This window comes from Lampetra fluviatilis, chromosome 2 (genome assembly GCF_964198595.1).
Source record: "Lampetra fluviatilis chromosome 2, kcLamFluv1.1, whole genome shotgun sequence".
Lineage (NCBI taxonomy): Eukaryota > Metazoa > Chordata > Hyperoartia > Petromyzontiformes > Petromyzontidae > Lampetra > Lampetra fluviatilis.
The window spans coordinates 16,763,037-16,784,165 of NC_136276.1; the positions used below are offsets into that span (position 1 = coordinate 16,763,037).

At 41.9% G+C, this 21,129-nt stretch overlaps 1 protein-coding gene across 2 annotated transcripts in view; it reads right to left on the reverse strand.

Moving 5' to 3' along the window:
- Positions 1-12,240: 12,240 nt before the first annotated feature.
- LOC144937900 (diamine oxidase [copper-containing]-like) overlaps positions 12,241-21,129 on the reverse strand; it is a 32,475-nt gene continuing 23,586 nt past the window's right edge. The window contains exons 2-5 of one of the 2 annotated variants that reach the window (XM_078865496.1): positions 18,995-20,661; positions 14,859-15,144; positions 14,099-14,231; positions 12,241-12,796 (exon numbers count right to left, since the gene is read on the reverse strand). In XM_078865496.1, coding sequence (XP_078721622.1) covers positions 12,509-12,796; positions 14,099-14,231; positions 14,859-15,144; positions 18,995-20,621 — 2,334 coding nt within the window. In that variant the 5' untranslated portion in view covers positions 20,622-20,661 and the 3' untranslated portion in view covers positions 12,241-12,508. The remainder of the gene's footprint in view (positions 12,797-14,098; positions 14,232-14,858; positions 15,145-18,994; positions 20,662-21,129) is intronic. The other variant, XM_078865487.1, reaches the window with a different exon arrangement.

Genomic DNA, 21,129 nt, shown 5'->3' on the forward strand with positions numbered 1-21,129 from the left:
AAAACATCGGTGTGCTGTACTAGTGACGAATTGGCATGTTCTGTTTACGTGACAACCCTTACTAGTTGGCTGTGTCGGGTGGTGGCGGGTTTTAACAACACATTACAAATTTAAGCGATCTAACCCAAAAACCTCTTATGGAGGTCGTCACCTGTTCATGATTATTAATGAGGGGGGCCGGTCGACGTGGAGTGACGTCACCCGCGTTATACACAAACAGACATTATTCGCTCATTATAGTAGTCATTCTTAAACGGATTCAATCTCGTGCCAGCATTTAAAATACGTAGTGCCAGCAGAGGGTGCTGGTGGAGAGTTCACCCTCTACATGCATGATACCTGTGTGCATTTGCTTGAGAGTGGATGTGTGTTTACAGTATATTAGGATAGATACGTGTTATGTGCGGTTTGTTTGTATGTATATGTGTGGGGAGCGGTAATATAGCGGCTAGCCCGTTGTGCTACGAACCCGGCCACCCGAGTTCGATTCCCGCTCATGGCCACCACCAGTGACGATTAACTGAACCGGTCCTGGGCCTCCCCTAGGTCGACTCAGCCCAAATGAGTACATGATATAATGTGTAAACATAGCCACTAGGGAGACAAAGGTGGCCGGGCGTGGTGATGGCCACTCAGCCCCTCGTGTGCCATGCCGGTAACAGCGTATGCCCCAAAAGTATGTTTAGGCTACACGGGATTTTTGGGTTTTTGATAAGTGTGTTATGTGTTTGTATGTGAGAGTGGATGTGTCTCCCACAGGGAAACATTTCTATATTCATAAGCAGATATATTTCTGTATCTCAATAGGCTGTAGCAACCAGAATGCATATCGCAATAACCTTGGCCTCAAACAGAAGCTGAATGCCTCTTCTTGGAACTATCACAATTAAATGTATCACGTGTGGAGTTTTTACTTCATTTATTAATTTTAATTGACTTATGCACGTGTCCAAGACCTCAAAATTAAGAGTACAATTGTTTGCCCATTGAGCAGTAGTTGTCATTCACTTCGATGACATGTGCCTGATATAAATATTAATGAGACATTCAGATATTTAGTTTTTAGTTTATGGGAGAAATGTAAATTGTGGCTAGATCCTGACTTTTTTATATTTGGATAGAGTTAAGTTAGACAGTATATCCTGGGAATTTGGCATAATATTTTCCAAAGACTTTGTATCACTTCATAGGAGAACATTTAAGCAATAGGGAAGACAATTTGCAAAGTGTCTTTGGCCTATTCTTGCTGAAATCGGAATGTATAAAGGAAGCAGGGCATTGGGGAAGCTTGAACAAACCATAGAATACATTCTTTAAAATGGCACTGAATACAACATTCATAAAGTCTGACACTTGCTCTGGGTTTACATCTGTCACCCGTCTGGGACACCTGCCCGTAGGATCGCCTGCTGTTGTTGGATGTCGCGGAAGAGTTTGTGGCCGAGGCAGAGCGTCTGTATCCTGTGAAAGAGTGGGGGGATCTCCATAACATGAGCCTGTCGTGCTCTCCTCGGTCGACGGTAGGAGCACGGCCATCTTAGTTCACCACTTTGAAAACTGAAGCCCACTTGTCCGTCAAAGCTCTGGACAAAACCGTACATCATTTTCGCTGTAGCGTGTCTTCATAGAAACTGAATGCATTTCTGCAACATTTGTACAACTTTTTACACATTATGAGCAATGTCCATTCCAAGCAGTTGGTATTTTTGTATTTGTTTTGATCGTATTTAAACATGAACCTGGCACAGAGCACAACCGTGACGTGGGGAAGAGACACAGAAACTCCAAACTCTTTGGCCCTGGGTTTAGAGGGAAGGAGAAATTCGGGGTCACTGCCCCAGCAAGGTGGGGACCGCGAGTGGGAGCATGTAGGGTTTTTTTTTATTCCACTGGGTAATTTTACAAATGTGGCACCGTTGGTTATCATTAAGCAGCGTTTCTGAATGATACCACAAAGTCTTAAATGACCACCTCCCAACGGAATTTAGTAATACAGTAAATGTATTATTGGTATTGTGTTGCACACTCGAGATGAAGGACGTGGGCAGGTGCTCCAAATCGAGGGCAAGCACATTTATTTATTGCGGTTCATATGAATCTTGGGAAGAACAGCACCGTCACTCTGTAAAATGCAACAGCGCGTGTTACACGCAGCAAATCTTCCGAGACGCCATTAACCATGTGGCTGGTTTACACGTGCGGTTATTCATTAATCCTTTCTCTTAAAACCCAATTCTACTGCTGATAAACCATCTTTGTCTTTGACAATCACATTTGCACATCACTATTCGAATATTACTTTAATCCTAAGCTGTATGTCTATCTATACCATCCACTTCTATCGGTATCTTACACCCATTATATGTACTGTATGTGTACAGTATACGTACTGTATATCACCATTGTACAGCTTACTACTTTACATGTGTTCTATGCTCAATAGCATTGCAAGTAGTCATACTCTGGGTACATGGGCATGGTTATAGACTAAACAGTATTAGAGTTAGAGAATTACAATGACAATAACTAATTACAGTGCGTCATCCCTTTACAATGCACAGTGCTAAAACGCCTCTAATTGCATATATCACAAACGAACAATTCAAAGCCAAGCTTAAAGTCTAAAACAAGTCTAGAACAAATCTAGAACATTTATATAACGATCAAAAACAACCTTTGGGTCCTTTACCTGTAAAATGCAACAGCGCGTGTTACACGCAGCAAATCTTCCGAGACGCCATTAACCATGTGGCTGGTTTACACGTGCGGTTATTCATTAACCCTGCCAGCCACCTACAGGCCCGACTCAGACATTACATGCTGCTGTACACACATGCATTGATGCATTGCACAGCACATCAGGACCTTCACAGAACCACACTTTACTCCTTTGCTGCACAAGGACACACTTAAAAGAGTGATCCATTCCTAATGTGCCACAATTGTCAGGTGATGGCATTCACTTAAGAGTTGTCCCTTTGCAAAGTGGCTAAGTGGGAAGCATGTTGATTGCTACTCAGAATGTGTGTTTTTTCCTGGGGTGCCCTCGTTTCCTCAAGTACTACATTAGCACGCAATTGGCTAAGCACATCTTAATATGCAGATGATGGTAGAGCTTGGGCAATAGTTGGCATCAGCTGTAATTCCTTAGCGTTGTGAGATGCACTTTGCATGAACGACGCTATATAAAATTAAACATTGTTTACTTTGATTAGTTAGGCACAACCAGCACAAATATCTAATTAAAATAAAATATGTACTTTACAGTGTGTTCACAAATGGGGCTCATTACTTTTGCTTTCCATGAGGAATATTATTTTATTATTTCCCTTCTACATGACTTTACCGACAGAACCAAGAATATGAATCCCTGGAGTCACGAAAGCTTTAAATCGAACTTTAACAATAGTTATGAACCTTTTTTAGGGTCAGGAATGAAATGAAGTGGTGGTAGGATGTTAGGCTTGATAATGTAGCATCCACAGATCATATGTAGTAATGTGTACACACAAAGGTACAGCATGCATTTACAAACTTTTATTAATGTTTCTGAACCATGTCCTGTTATTCTCACAGATTTATATTTGGGCAGATGGACAATTGCTACCTAGAGAAGCACCCCGCCAAAGCACCTATCAGCTCTGCCAAAACTTTTGCAAAATTTGGAAATCTGCCAACATTTAAATTGCAACCATAATATTGCGTATATTTTAATGGAACTTTTAATTATTAATATGTGATTACAATTGTTGAATTGTTGACCCTCTTCTAGCTCAAACGCATTGTGTTTGCGATGCATTCTTCATACTTATCAGCCATCATCCACTACGATCTCTCCTGCAGTGTATGGGTTTTAAGTTCTGGTTTGATCTGGTCAGGTTTAAACAATGTAAATGGAAATATAGTCGGTTATAGCAGGAGAGAGGAAGACTCACCCTCAGGATAGTAATGTGAAATTTAATGCACTGGATTGTGACCCTCATCGCTACCTTGAGCATGGAAACACTGCGTTTGCTCGATATTGTGATGTTTAGGGAGTTGGTCATTCAATTAATCACTGATGATGATGGTGGTTATATAGTAATTACGGTCATGGAAATGGTGGTGAATAACCTTGTGATGTTGGAGCACCAATTGTGCAATGCGTGGGATTTTTAGTTTAGTTAATACTTTTGCAAGGCTTGAAGCCCCAAATTCCCCTACTAGATCTGCCACTTGGAATGAATATTCCTAATCAAATCACGTTTGAATACAGTACTTGTCGACATCACCAGCTATTTTGACTTACAATTTGCCCAATAAATATTCACATTCTCTCATGCAAACTTGTTGAGATTCTGTATTTCTGAACACAATGGAGGAATATGTTTAAAAAATACAAAGTCGATATATTCATGCTCAAATATAAACTAAATCATATTGACAAAAAGCAGTAAGTTGCCCACAATACCCTATACTGGATGTGAAGGGACTGCAATGTGTGACGTTGTGTACTTATACAAATATGAGCATACACACATATGCAAACAATAGCGATGCTGAATCAGACGAAAAGCATTCGGTCACATTTGCTTTTATTAATATTCCATAAAGTACATGCAATAAAATAAAGTACTCTACATTCAACACACAGTTAGTAGTGTAAAACAGTTAAATTGCAGTGGCAGCACAATTTATTGAACACGATGCATCTGACACATGTAATAGTTTATATTCTTTGGGTCTTTCGGTAAAGTCACATATGTAGGATCAAAGAAAATAAATTAGCATGTTAATGGTTAATCTCTCACATTAACATAGCCACTTCCACGCCCTCGTCGTGAAGGTCGCCCTCCGATCTTACATTAACATGGTAATTTCTCACATTAACATCACTAGCCCCGCACACTTCGTTTATGACCCTTGGTCTACACCCATTTTAAACCTTTAAAACAGTCTGCCTCAGCAGCCGTCCCTGTCTTTTTTCATCCTGATGACGAACGCTTGCGTTACGATCGAAACGTCGTAGTTTTTTGTTATTTTTTGGTTATTTTCTTTGAACCTATTCTACCTCACAGCAGGTGTTTTGCCTCACGGCAGATGTGGGGGTGTGGGTATACAGGAATTTCCTGTTTTTGATGCTGAGTTTGGTCACGTGACCAGAAAGTTGCGATTTGAGATTCCCGCTCAACCACGCGGGCGTCGGCCATTACACACGGGTGCAAAATGGCGGCACACATCGCGTCCCAGTGAAGACAACTCTAACTGTACATTGTGGGACTTTAAGAAGCATTGTCTGTAAGTTCATTTATGTTCTTATATTGGCAATGCTGTTATAATGTTAGAATGACCGTTATAATGCTGTAAATGCCTTTTTAATGCTGTTAAATTGTTATGATAAATACGAGGCCTAGTTAACAACGAAGCCTGCAACTTGCCTTATTGTGAATGTTACTTGTAATCGAATAAGTCGAGTCAAACTTTTACCCAAGTAACTATATTGTGATCTTGAGACCAAGGATGACAAAATGTATCATCCACAGTTAAGTGTTCTATGTAGTGCGGTACATTTGGGGTGCAGTGTGATGAATACACGATGTGTCTTTATGTAACACAGTACCTTATGCTCTTGTATAGCTATTCAGTGGTAATGTAGGTGCCTGGTCCATCCAGGATCTATTGTTGAGAAACATGTTATCTAAGACAATGTTATGATGCTGTGGTGTTAATTCATTGTGTTGGTGTTTCCGGGTATTAACATATACTGTATCTGTGCTGTTTTCTTACCAGTTTTACCTCGTTCAATTCAATAAATTACGTTTGGAGTCGGATGTTCACCCTGGCTCTGAGGGTTTATTGGATGCGAGGTTAACTACTCAGCTAGCGGTGCAACGCAGCGCACAGCGAGGCCGAGACAGAACCTATATTCAGGGAGGGAAAAAAGTATTTGATCCCTTGCTGATGTTGTACGTTTGCCCACTGACAAAGAAATGATCAGTCTATAATTTTAATGGTAGGGTTATTTGAACAGTTAGAGACAGAATAACAACAAAAAATCCAGAAAAACGCATGTCAAAAATGTTATAAATTGATTTGCATTTTAATGAGGGAAATAATAATTTGACCCATCTGCAAAACATGACTTAGTACTTGGTGGCAAAACCCTTGTTGGCAATCACAGAGGTCAGACATTTCTTGTAGTTGGCCACCAAGTTTGCACACATCTCAGGAGGAATTTTTTCCCACTCCTCTTTGCAGATCTTCTCCAAGTCATTAAGGTTTCGAGGCTGACGTTTGGCAACTCGAACCTTCAGCTCCCTGCACAGATTTTCTATGGGATTAAGGTCTGGAGACTGGCTAGGCCACTCCAGGACCTTAATGTGCTTCTTCTTGAGCCACTCCTTTGTTGCCTTGGCCATGTGTTTTGGGTCACTGTCATGCTGGAATACCCATCCACGACTCATTTTCAATGCCCTGGCTGAGGGAAGGAGGTTCTCACCCAAGATTTGACGGCACATGGCCCCGTCCATCGTCCCTTTGATGCGGTGAAGTTGTCCTGTCCCCTTAGCAGAAAAACATCCCCAAAGCATAATGTTTCCACCTCCATGTTTGATGGTGGGGATGGTGTTCTTGGGGTCAATGGCAGCATTCCTCCTCCTCTAAACACGGCGAGTTGAGTTGATGCCAAAGAGCTCTATTTTGGTCTCATCTGACCACAACACTTTCACCCAGTTGTCCTCTGAATCATTCAGATGTTCATTGACAAACTTCAGACGGGCATGTATTTGTGCTTTCTTGAGCAGGGGGACCTTGCGGGCGCTGCATGATGTCAGTTCTTCACGGCGTAGTGTGTTACCAACTGTTTTCTTGGTGACTATGGTCCCAGCTGCCTTGAGATCATTGACAAGATCCTCCCGTGTAGTTCTGGGCTGTTTCCTCACCGTTCTCATGATCATTGCAACTCCACGAGGTGAGATCTTGCATGGAGCCCCAGGCCGAGGGAGATTGACAGTTCTTTTGTGTTTCTTCCATTTGCGAATAATCGCACCAACTGTTGTCCCCTTCTCACCAAGCTGCTTGGCGATGGTCTTGTAGCCCATTCCAGCCTTGTGTAGGTCTACAATCTTGTCCCTGACATCCTTGGAGAGCTCCTTGGTCTTGGCCATGGTGGAGAGTTTGGAATCTGATTAATTGATTGCTTCTGTGAACAGGTGTCTTTTATACAGGTAACAAGCTGAGATTAGGAGCACTCCCTTTAAGAGTGTGCTCCTAATCTCAGCTCGTTACCTGTATAAAAGACACCTGGGAGCCAGAAATCTTTCTGATTGAGAGGGGGTCAAATACGTATTTCCCTCATTAAAATGCAAATCAATTTATAAAAATGTTAACATACGGTTTTCTGGATTTTGTTGTTGTTATTCTGTCTCTCACTGTTCAAATAAACCTACCATTAAAATTATAGACTGATCATTTCTTTGTCAGTGGGCAAACGTAAAAATCAGCAGGGGATAAAATAGTTTTTTCCCCAACTGTACGTGACTTTACTGAAAGACTCAAAGAATATGAATTCCTGCATTCACGATAGCTTTAAGTCAAGATGTACTCGTTTTTGGTTCTTTCGGTAAAGTCACGTAGGTATAAAATAAAATAAATCACAACGTTTCGGGCGCAACACAAGCGTCCGTCATCACGTGGGAAAGCATGGTCTGCTGCTGAGGCAGACTGTTTTAAAAGGTTTGAAATTGGTGTAGCCCAAGGGTCATATATACCTACGTGACTTTACCGAAAGAACCAAAGAGTATGGATACTCTTAGTTCTTTCGGTAAAGTCATGTAGGTAAAAAATGAAATTAAAATTAATAAAAAATTAAAATAATAAAATCACGACGTGTCGGAGGCAACACAAGTCTCCGTCATCAGGTGTGACCATCACAGCCAGATTTGCTGCATCAAGTGAGGCAGGGATTCAAGATGCAAGTTCTTAAATACAAGTTAAGGGGGAGGAGAGGGGGGGAGCTTATCAGAATGTGGTAGCCAATGAAAGGAACGTATCGGGAGGGGGGGGCGGGGCTAAAAGAGAGCACGAGGTGCTCGTAGGCGTCGACGTGTTTGTGCGCAAGTCCCTGTTGGTGCACATGATAACGTATTGGAAGGGGGGGGGCGGAGCAGGGCTAAAAGAGAGCACGGGGTGCACGTGCACGTGGACATGGCTATGCACAAGCACCTGTTGGTGCACATGATAGAAAATAACGAAAATGCCCATGTTTATACCAGTGTTGGCTGACAATAAAGAGAGTACTGTTAAACGCTGGGGATGTTAACACTCGGTAAAGTAAAATAGTGCCTGTCAGATAAGATGGTCCAAAAATGTGTAGTTACATCTTTTTTGCATGGTTAATAACATATTTCCAATGATTACTAAGTTTGTACCCATCATCACGGTTGAAATTATGTCTGTGTTTGTATATCTGAATGACTTCGTGTACAAACCTTTGATGGTAGCCAGAGGGTTTGCAGAGCACCTTGGTCTCGGAAAAAAACAATATCATGAGAGCCCACCGCATTGTAGCAATGATCGGCAATGGCGGAAGATTCAATTTTGCCGTGTTTCAAATCTGACTTGTGCTCGCGGACACGATCAGAGACATGACGTTTCGTTTCCCCAATGTAACAGTCACCACAGCTGCAACTCAGTTTATAGACTCCAGGGTATTGCAAGTCAGGGATGACATCCTTCACAGATGGAATTAGATCACGGATTTTATGTACTGTACTGAATCGGACTTGGATCTTATGTTTGTTTAGAATTTTGGAGATCTTTTTGGTCACGCCTGCTATGTATGGCAACGTGATAGTTTTGATCGCAGTTTCAAGTGGCGGTTTCTGTATGGTGGGATAAACAGCTTGGCGGATGGTGCGTTCAGAGTATCCGTTCATCTTGAGGGCTCGATGTACATGTCTTAATTCACTGGCCAGGTGGTGTTGATCAGAAATGCCATGAGCTCTGTGGTAAAGCGTTTTGATGAGATAATTCTTTTGAGATGGGTGGTGGTGGGAATCCGGTTTCAAGTAGGAATCTGTGTGGGTGGCTTTCCTGTAGACAGAATGTCCCAAGGATCTGTCAGGTCTCCTTTCAAACAGAATATCTAAGAATGGTAGTTTGCCATCTTTCTCCACTTTCATGGTGAATCTGATGAATGGGTGTCTGGAATTGATGTGGTCCAAGAGGTGGTTCAATGCTGGGAGGCCATGTGGCCAAATGACGAAAGTGTCATCCACATACCTCTTCCACAGGGAAGGACGCAGGGTGGATGTCTGGATGGCGTCTGATTCAAACTTTTCCATGAACATGTTGGCTATCACTGGTGACAAGGGGGAGCCCATAGGGGTACCCTCATTCTGTTTGTAGAAGGTGCTATTCCAGGTAAAATAAGTGTTGGTGAGGCAATGCCCAACGAGCGCAGGTACATCCGAATTCAATCCATGTTGGACCAAGTCCTCAATTATTGTTAGTGTGTCAGGCACTGAAACGTTGGTGAACAGAGATACTACATCAAAACTTACGAGGATATCATCAGGAGATAGTACCATGTCCTTGACCATAGAGACTAATTGGGTTGAGTTGAGTACTGCCGAAGAGGTCTTGCTTGTGAAGGGAAGCAGAGTATCTGATAGAAAACGGGCTAGTTTGTAGGTAGGGGAGTTGATCGTTGACACGATGGGTCGTAGTGGGGTGCCTTCTTTATGGATCTTGGGAAGACCATAGAGTCTGGGAGGTCTAGCCGCCAACGGTTTTAGAGAGGGACGTTTGGTTGGTTCGATTAGGGAAGTCGAACTAGTGATGATCTTGTTGGTTTTTGTCGTTAGGCTGTTAGTAGGATTGCTTTTAATTTTGGAGTAACTTCCATCATTAAGTAGGTCCAGGATTTTGTTGTTGTATGATTCTTTATCCATGATGACCGTGGCATTTGCCCTTGTCTGCCGAGAGGATGACTATCATCTCTCTTTTTTAAGTTCGCGAGTTCAGAGCGTTCATTTTTGCTAATGTTACTAGTGGGTTTCTTAGCATTCTTAAGAATCGTGGCTATTTTAGCTCTTGCTATATCCGCATGGATGTGTCCTATGCCTCTGAGGGCAACATCAACCTGAGAAATGACATCCTCTACTGGTATATATTTATGGGTGACAGCGAAATTTAGTCCTTTGGCCAGTACCGTTTTCAGATTGTCAGAAATTGGGATGTTATTCTGATTAATAACGGTCTTGTTGACATCCAGCTTTGTGATTTGTGGCTCTTTTTACCTACGTGACTTTACCGAAAGAACTAAGAGTATGAATCCTTGCAGTCACGAAAGCTTCAAATCTAGAACAAAGAGTATGGATTCCTGCAGTCACGAAAGATTCAAATCAAGAATGTAATAGTTTGTTTTGTGCATGGGACAGGTTGAGCATATTAGTTAAATATTAATGTGTATCTCGGCCTCGCTTTGCGCTGCGTTGCAGAGCTAGCTGAGTAGATAACCTCGCGTCTCCAATAAACCCTCAGAGCCAGGGTGAACATCTGACTCCGAACGTCATTTATTGAAATTGAACGAGGTAAAACTGGTAAGAAAACAGCACAGATACAGCATCTGTTAATACCCAGAAACACCAACACAATGAATAAACACCACAGCATCATAACATTGTCTTATGAATGAAACATTTTGTTATTGCAAGTTTGAATCCACTTACTCGATTACGGGTAAGTCACAACAAGGCAAGCTGCAGGCTTTATTGTAAACTAGGCCCCGCATTCATCGTAACAATTTAACAGCATTATAAAGGTCCTAACATTATAACAGCATTATAAAGGTTCTTCTAACATTATAGCAACATTGCCAATATTATAAGGACACAAACGAACTTACAGACAATGCTTCCCAAAGTCCCACAACGGACAACTGCAGCTGGCTTCACTGGGCCGCGATGTGTGCCGCCATCTTGAATTATGTCTGTAATGGCCGACGCCCGTGGTTCAGCGGAAATCTAAAATCGCAACTTCCTAGTCACGTGACCACCCCCAGCATCAAAAACAGGAAATTCCTGTGTACACACGCCCCACATCTGCCGTGAGGCAGAACAATGTGAATACTGCTTCATTTTCTTACAGCTGAAAGCACGCCAGTTAACTTTTAGTAGTCGTCTTGTGATGTGTATTTTTAAAATCCGGTCCACACGTGTAAAAAGAACATGCATCATGATTACAGTACACTAAGTCAGTACATTTGAAATATTTAACATTGTAAAAAAAATTACTTTGAATGTAAGGTTTTTGTTTACAGTATTAAAACACCAGCAGGCAACTACCAATTAACACATAAAAAAATACTAATTTCAGTTAACATGCATTGTGCAGCATACAGCACATACCTGCAACCATACCTACTATAATCACCCAGGAATGTCCTTAACACTCGTGACGTCACTCCACATCGACCAGCCCCCCTCAATAATCATAAGCAGGTGACGTCCTCCAAATGGACACCCCCCCCCCCTCCGATTATTACCTATGCCTGTACACCGCTTGTGATGTCACTCAACGTCGACCAGCCCCCCTCATTAATAATCATGAGCAGGTCACGTCCTCCACATGGATCCGCCTGTCATTAATAATCATAGTGGGTGACGTCACTCCTCATGGAGAACCCCCCTCATTAATAATCATGAGCAGGTGACGTCACTCAACATCGAACAGCTCCACCATTAATAATCATGAGCAGGTGACGTCCTCCAAATGGACCCCCCCCCCATTAATAATCATGAGCGGGTGACGTCACTCCTCGGCGTCAACTTACAACCCTCACTACAAAGGCAGAATCCTCACGTCACCGATCTCTGTAATGCTATTGAGCCATCAAAGTATAAAGGACGTCATGATGAACACAGGATTATTACCTTAAAATGAAATAGGTCTGTGTCACCGCGCCCTCACACATTATACACGCATTAATGCAATGAATATCACGTCGCACTCTGCTTTTTGCTTGCAAGTTTCAGATTTACTGCAATACACCCGTCCTTGGACAGGCAAAAGGCTAGTTGAATGATGTTTGAGCAAACGGTTATTTTGACAATGAGAACTAAAAGTGTCATTTACATAAAAAGTATATAAAAACACTGCACCAAATAAAAGCATATAGCAGTTGCAACATTCTGATTCTATGACCTTTCGTGATTGTGCATAGCCAGATAAGACACAATCATTTGCATTGAAATAGAACACACTCAATGGTGAGCATATTCCATCTCATTATTTGATTGGAGTCGGCAGATTAAGTGGCTGGCAAGTAAATGATTACGACAATTGAGCTATCATCTGTGAGATTATATAATTCTAAACTATGGAGGTTGTAAAGTGTTCCATTTAAAATAGTATGCATTATGTTTAATATGGAGTATATGGGTGGGTTATAAAGTTTTTTTCTCCAGAACAACCCTCATTTCTCTAGATGAGCAAGATGTATTTGTGGTGTCCGTGTTTGCACCATTTACACAGGAGTGCACGTCCCGTTGTAAGATAGTGGCTGAATGTTGGGCAGGCAGACGCTGGGCTCAGTGGGGCTCTGGTCCGTCCACCAGGACACAACAGGCTTTCCAGAGCTGTGGGGCCCTGGCCGCAGGATCACGATGTCCCTCGAGGCCACTGATGGGTCCTCGTCGAAGAAGTTGAACGGCCGGAAGAAGAAGCCCACAGAATTTCCCGACGTGGCCGTGTTGGGGACGTCCTCCGAGTGGGGGATGTGCACGAAGCCCACCGTCACCCAGGCCACCAGGTCCTGAGGAGCATAGTGAAGGTGACTCGAGGTCAGGTAGTTGGACGTATTGAAAGCGCAAAGTAACATGTGACCATTCAAACAAAAAAACTAATTGGTAAATATGACAATAAAACTTGATTTGAAGCTTTCGTGACTGCAGGAATTACTCTTTGGTTCTTTCGGTAAAGTCACGTAGAAAGAAATTAAATTAAATAATAGAATACGACGTTTCGATTGCAACACAAGCAATCGTCATTAGGTAGAAAACAAACCTAGTAAGCTTAGAAATATAATGCAATACAACACAGTCGGCTAACACAACAGGCAACACCCAACCTGGTTGATTACGTTCTTCCAAAGATTGCTACATTTGAGACAGAGAGACAAAACAGACACGATGACTTTACCGAAAGAACCAAAGAGTAATTCCTGCAGTCATGAAAGCTTCAAATCAAGTTTGAACCACCTCTACAGGGGGGATTTAAGTTTGTTTTATCTCTCTCTGTGCGTCTCTGTTTCTCTCTCTCTCTCTGCTTGTGTTTCTGTCTATGTGTCTCCGTGTCTGTGTTTTGTCTCTCTCTCAAATTTCACACTTAACTTCGAATTTAGCAATCTTTGGAAGAACGTAATCAACCAGGCTATGCCTTAACTGTGTGTTAACCGACTCTCTGTGTTGCACTGCATTACATTTCCAAAATTTTACTAAGTTTGTTTTTTCAAACTTCCTATTTCTATCTAAAATTTGCCAGGCTTGTATAGGTCCATTTGCTCTTTCTGTCCTCCGGCCGCTACGGGGTGGATTTCCACACAACTCTCTCATTGACATGCTAATTTTTCTACCCCAACCCCCCTGCTCTCTCTGTCCCCCCCCCCTCTCTAAGGCCTCAACACAGAGGCGTTGTTTCTCTGTGTGTCTATGTGTGTGTCTCGCTCTGTGTCTGTGTTGTCTTTGCTTGTGTGTCTGTTTATGTGTCTCCGTGTCTGTGTTTTGTCTCTCTCAAATTTAGCAATATTTGGAAGAACATAATCGACCAAGTAGGGTATTGACTGTTGTGTTAGATGACAATCAATTTCACCAAACATTTTTTACCGCCGAGGAGCGATGTAGAAGCATTGAAGTACAGCACAACAATGCATATTGTTGTACTGACTTCTACTGCCCACATTGTAACCCCACCAGCCTAGCGCATGCTAGTCAGCCATCTCCAAATACAATTCAGCCCAAAACCTCCCTTAGCTTAAAAGACCTTTGACTTGGTCAAAGGGCCATCACGATTCAGGTCACAACCATTTCATATATTTTAGCTGCGATTGGGAAGTCACCTCATTCACGATATTTTCGTCATCGTTTACGAAGTCCGGGAAGTAAACTGCTGGGTCCCAGGGGTCATTCTGGTTGTAAATGCTGGTGCTGTACCGCTCCGTCTCCTTGTATTTTGTCACTGCCATCTGGTATCTATTTGAGGAAGAACATATATGAGAAGCATAAAATGTACTACGAGACAAAAGAAAATATGTTACAACTTCCTGTACTGGCAAAATTAAACGTGACCTGTAAACAATTTACCCCCCCCCCCCCGTCAACAGCACACGGTTCCACCAAGTAACCCACTGCCAAAAAGCGTGGCACGCATTGAAGGACATCGGGGGTTCAAATATCGATTGGTGGGGGGGGGTCAACTCTGCCAATTATTCCTTCAGGAATCAATACAATGAGTGCCAATTTGTGGGAAATTAACTGTGGCATTCCTTTGGAAAGACTGGTTCCAGTTCCAATAATGGACATCTATGTAGGTAAGATGAGGCATTGGTACGGTGACAGTGGTTAACACCCATGGCTAAATTCAGTGGTGACAGCAGAACACGAGGTCCTGGGTCGTCATGTGTCACCAACCCGCACCGAGTAGTGTGGGTGGCGAAATGTGAACTAACCCCCATATGACCACCGAGTGTAGGGAGACCTTCATCCAGCAGTGGACGGACAAAGCGCTGTAGATGGTTATAAATGTGTTTTAACAAAGGTATTCTATTCCTCTGGCATAAGTAATACTCTATGACTTATTACTAATAATACTCGACTCACCTGCTCCATGCAGCAGCTTTCTCTTCTTCGCAATCATCAGGCAGAAGTGGCTTGGCATGGCTTGTGAGCTGTATCCGATACCCCCGTGGATGACCCCACTTGTTTTTAGATTTAGAGTTCACAAACACAAGATAAGGCAGCTGGGAGTCGTATTTAAATGCTGCCTCAGTTTCAGTCCTCTTGTGGCTATGGTGAAGTGTGGGCTGCATCTTGGTGCGTCCTGTTTCCCATGGAATGGGAATGTTCTCCAGTTGTAGAGACGCCGTCTGAAAGTTATTTTCAGTCCCTGTCGACATAATACAAGTGAAGGTTACAAGTATATCACAAAGCGTGAAGTAGTTTAGATGGCTACATATGCATGTTTAACTTCTTTCACATTGTGCGTAGCCAACCGTGCTAATTGGAGGTGCAAGGAGAAGGACGACGAACTAAACACAAAACGCGGTTCTGGTTTGTTGTCCTTCCCCTGCACCTCCGATTATGGAGGTAATTGCAGTGGCACGGTGGTCAACTTATTTTTTGCCTCGCAGCAAGGACCCTGGGCTGGGCTTGATGCGGGATTTGGCACATTTATCGGTGGCGTTTGTTATGTTCTTTGCCTGTTCTCCATCTGTTCCCCCCTGGGTTATCCAGTGTACTCCCATAGCGAAAAGCATACAATGGAAATGGTGATGGCCAAACATCCCAATTGCAGTAACCTCTGAACAGAATGTCAGTGTGAATTTTCCAGGTAAATAAGTAACTATTCTTTGGGTCTTTCGGTAAAGCAACTTAGATAGAGAAATTATAAAAGTGATAAAAATAAGAATAATATCACGACGTTTCGATCGCAACACAAGCAATTGTCATCAGGTGAGAGCTGCTGAGGCAGGAACAAATATATGGCGGGAGCACTGTTAAGATAGGGAGTTACTGTATAAAGGTTTGAGATGGGTGTAGCCCAAGGGTCAGTGGGCGGGGCTAGAGATGAAATTTGCATGTAAATGTAAGATAGGAGAAATCTTGATAAACGAAGCTGTGGGGGTGGCCATTGTGTTGTGAGAGATTAGCATGTCAATGTAAGAAATTTGCTTGTAAATGTAAGCTCCATGTGGCGATGTTCATTTTTCTATCTATGTGGCTTAACCAAAAAACCCCACATGGAGGTGGCGATGTTCCTCCTCTGGTGGGATAGAGGACGATTGCTTGAGTGGTGATCGAAACGTCGCGATCTATTACTTTTTCTACCTACGTGACTTTACTGAAAGAACCAAAAAGTATAGATATTGCCTACTCTGCTATTTCCAGTTGTGTTCCCCCTGGAATAATTTTCTTGCGTTCATACTTTGTACATGACATGTTTGAAATTACTCAAGTAGAAATATGTATTTGTATTTAGATTGAATTGCTTGAATGGCAATTAGAAAACACGGAATGTTTAAAATGTATTCTAATAAAACCTACTGCAATAAAAAAGAAGCACTTTTAAAAATTTTCTTCGTTATTTAGGTAAAGTCACGTAGAAGGGAAGTAATAAAATAATAAAAATAAAACATAATAAAATTATTCTCACGACGTTTCGGCCACAACGCAAGCAGCCGTCCTCAGGTGAAAACCAGGTCTGTCGGAGCGACAGCGTCTGAATGAAACAGCACACGTGCTTAGCGCATATATATAAGCTGGGTTGGAAGGGGGGAAAAGAGCGCCTTGACAAAAGAATATGCATATCAAGAGGCATTTAGCATATTTATGGGAAATGCAGGTATGTGATTAGTACTACTCATGCCCGTGCATTATGCAGGATTAGCAGCATCAAAGGGAAGGGATATGGGAAATGCAGGTATGTGATTAGTACTATTTATGCCCGTGCATTATGCAGGATTAGCAACATCAAAGGGAGGGGATATGGGAGATGCAGGTGTGTGAATAGTACTACTTATGCCCGTGCATTATGCAGGATTAGCAGCATCAAAGGGAGGGGATAGGGGTAGCATTAATAAAGGGAAGGAGTGTTAATAGTATGTAGCTGCAGTAATTAAAACCACCACGTAAACAACTAAAGTATGAACTACATAGTATCATCAGTATAGTAAATATACTCTACAATAAGCTGAGTTACTAACAGTAAGTAATACATTACAATTCTACGTCGTAAAAATATATAATATGCTTTCATCTAAACTTTATTTTCTTACATCACACGAGTCTACACCGTACTATATACTGCCATAGACAAACCCAACAATAAATATACTGTATTGCTATAAACCACCCTATACCTTATACATTTTAATATAACACTATGTATTATTCTACCCACCCTAATGTGTATCACACTGCTATATGTTAACTATACAATTACGATACTATATATTACGTTGTACATTGTATTAAGCATATAAATGTTATACTATTTGTTATTATACACTATACCATTGACCGTCGTGTGAAAGATACTAAGAGGAAGCAACGAAATATGTCAATGGGTGAGTAGTGATAGTACTAATCACATACCTGCATTTCCCATATCCCTTCCCTTTGATGCTGCTAATCCTGCATAATGCACGGGCATGAGTAGTACTAATCACATACCTGCATTTCCCATAAATATGCTAAATGCCTCTTGATATGCATATTCTTGTGTCAAGGCGCTCTTTTCCCCCCTTCCAACCCAGCTTATATATATGCTCCAAGCACGTGTGCTGTTTCATTCAGACGCTGTCGCTTCGATAGACCTGGTTTTCACCTGAGGACGGCTGCTTGCGTTGTGGCCGAAACGTCGTGAGAATTGTTTTATTATGTTTTATTTTTTATTATGTTATTACTTCCCTTCTACGTGACTTTACCGAAAGAACCAAGAAGATGAATCCCTGCAGTAACGAAAGCTTTAAATCGAAATTCACTTTTAAAGAGTTTCCCAAACATGATAATAAAGTCCCTTGTATTCATATTTCGCTTTACAGTATATTATCGCAATAGAAAATGTGTAAAAATATGTACAAATCTATTCCATTTCAGGGTATTTAAAGTACCATGAACAAATACAACTCTGTGATAAGTCCATTAAAGTATTCAGTAGCTTCTTCACAAAACCTTTTAAGCACCACCTCCATAATATTTACACAGGAAGTCTCACCAAATCTCGAGAGAATGTTTCGTTAATCATGTAATGCATACTTGGTATTTGCAACGAATTTGGATTACCCAGAGAAAAGGCACCAATGGAAGATGATAACACGCAAAGATCTGCATAGATGGATTCAATCATCCATTGCTCTACCACCAACTCCCCTTGAGGGCACAACCAATACTGCACTGGAAATAGCAGAAGGTTGCCACTTACCAGTTTAAGCACTATTTAGCTATCAAGAGGTTTAAAACGATAGTGTAGTACAACACATTATTTATTTTTCTCAATTCCATAAAAGTTGCAGCCATTTAAGTGCATGCACAGTGAATACACTCCATGCATTGGTGAATGTATTCCTAATTTTTAGGCAGTGATGATACATTTAGTGAATCACACTATTTCTACAAAACTATATCTAGGAAGCTATTTGGAAAAATTAACTTTAATTTAACATTACACGTCTTCTTTTTAGGGAAGACAGATTCCACCTAAAATTAGTTCTTGTTGATACGTACCTGGGCTGTGTGTTTTGGGCTTTCCGACATAATCAAAAACAAAACTTTTAAAGTGACTTCCTGAAGTGCCTCAACAGTGACTGCTCGGTGTGAGATTTAAATAGAACCCCACTGCAGGAGGTCACTGAAAGAGCACCAAGTCACTGAAGGAAATATCAAACACCATGGAAAACCCAGGGCACACAACCTCGGTGCATATGTGCAAGGTTAAAGCTGTTGCGTTTTTTTCTGGAGGTGGGGGGGGGTATGAAGCCATCTCTATACTGTGTTGGTCATAAAGATAATTTGTCAACACTTCACCACAGAGATCAGTGCAAGTTAGCAAACGGGAGGCCCAGGACCAAATTAGAAAACTTATGTTCGCTCTAACCCAGGAATCGAACGCAGGTTTGCAGGTTCACAGTGCAGTTCGCTAACTGCTGTGCCACCACTCGGCCCTTGAAAGCATAAACTAACACGTTACACCGCATAATATGAAAGTTTACAAGAAAGTATTTGTCATGGAAACCCACCTCCCAAGTCGACGTCCACCTTGTAGTTGAATATGTGCGTGTGCAGATTTCCCAGGACGTGATCGGATATTCTGGTGCCGTACTTGGTGCCGTCTCCAAATAGATAACTCGTCTGGAGGTACCCGGTGGCTTGGGTTTTTGTTTCAATGACTCCATTCTGGTAAAATATGTAGTCTATTACGTAATCGTAATTGTACACAACATTGATAGTCCTAATCACGAGGACATAGTTGACCAGGCCGCCGTAGAATGTGTAACCGTTGTTTGAGTTGTTGTCGGTGTGGCGACGCAGGGGCATTCCGGTGTTGTGCTCAAAAATGCAGATGGAGTTTGGGTATTTCGTCGGCTTGTCCGCGTCCACAAAATGGTACGTATCCAAAAACGTCGCACTCTCCGGGCAGTCTATGCCCCTCACCAACTCAAAATTGTCAGCACCAAAGGACCAGCCTGTGTCGATGGCTTTCACCTGCATCCCGATGGGTGTATTTCCAGCATAAAAGGAAACTGCTTCTTGGAGGCTCATCTCATACACGAGTCGCTCATCGTTGTACTTGATGTCAAAGAGCTGTAGACCCGTGAAGGAGATTCTGAAAGCGAACGTCCAGGGCATGTACTGCACAAAGTTCCCGTCAACCCGGTAGCGGTGGCCCTCGGGCTCGTACTGCCGCGGTCCCGCCTGAGGCGTGTCTGCTCTGAAGGCTCCGCGACGATCGTACGCAGCAGCCTTTTCATTGCTGTCCAATTGCTTCACCTTGTTGACGGTTCCTTCATCGTATTTCCGAACAAATTCTTCAATACTGTCAAAAAACTGGCCATAGTAATTTACTTTCATCACGCTCCAATCATCCGGATTTGTGCTGTTGTGGTCGATCAGGATTTCAAGGCTCACTGGCTGCAAATAGAAACCCTCCACTTTTCTCAACAACTGAATCCAGGAATGCCTTTGATTAGATTCCAAACCTCTGATGGGAACGTCTGCTGCAATTAGACACTTGTCTCCACAATTATGAAACCAATAGCCATAACTCTCTTTCAAAACGTGTTCTATTTTGTCCATGATACTGGGGATCAGTTTTATATACAAGGGTTTGTATTCTGGCATTGATGTTGGTCGTGAGCAGAAATTAATTGTGCGTTTCCTTGTTGAGGGATGGTATTGATTGTACCATCTTGGGTTCGGAATTGGACCAACCAAGTATTCTGCAACAGAAACTGAACTGTCAGCACCACGAAAAACCACTGCCTTGGCAACTCGTTCAGGCTTTGGTCCCCCATGGTCCAAGTAATTGAGGGCTTCTCTTTTTGTTGGGTTGTGGAGCTCAATCATGTAGATGTAATTGTTTTGTATTGTTGCTTTTGTGACTGGGACAATATTGAGCGGCTTTTGATTGAGCAGAAATTTGTGTACAGCTGTTAACTCTGCAGGGGATAGGTCAGAGAAAATTTCTATGGCTTTGTGGTTGGGCATCCATTTATTATGAGTGGAATTAGTGGGGCATGTTTTTGGAGGCTGTGAACTTTGGCTCATCCATACGAATACTGCCATGAGTATCATGCTTGATAAAAAAAACAACAACAAGCAAAAAAGCACCCTTAGTCTTGTGACGAATTTTGGTTGCGTTGCCATTTAGGCCGATTTTGTGAATCCAACCCTGGCTTGTTGAAATCTGAAACGATAAGTTTTAATTCATACTTTTGTTATTTAAAGAAAGTTCGAAGAATTCTAATTTTAAATACAAACATTTCACACACTTTAGTACTTTAATTTATTAACGATTAATCAACATGGATTTGTTACAGCATGTAAAACTAGATTTGTGATACAGTATTGTAAAATATGTATTCTTAAAAAAAACTCCACAATGCGAATTAAATGTTTAAATAAACTCCTTTAAAAAAGTTTTTTTTTTAACAACGGTTTTATTAACTCATGGTCGAGAAGTACGTCAATGGCGCCTGAGACACGCGGCGCCTGCTTTTTGTGCGACCCAATTCCACATTTTAGGGACCGCGGCGTTTTTGACCAACACAAATATATATAAATAATTAAGCATCATTACAAAATTTGTATTGCTTTAAAGTAGAGAATTCATAGATTAATTGTTGCCGATTTTGATAAAGGCATGTATTGTTAC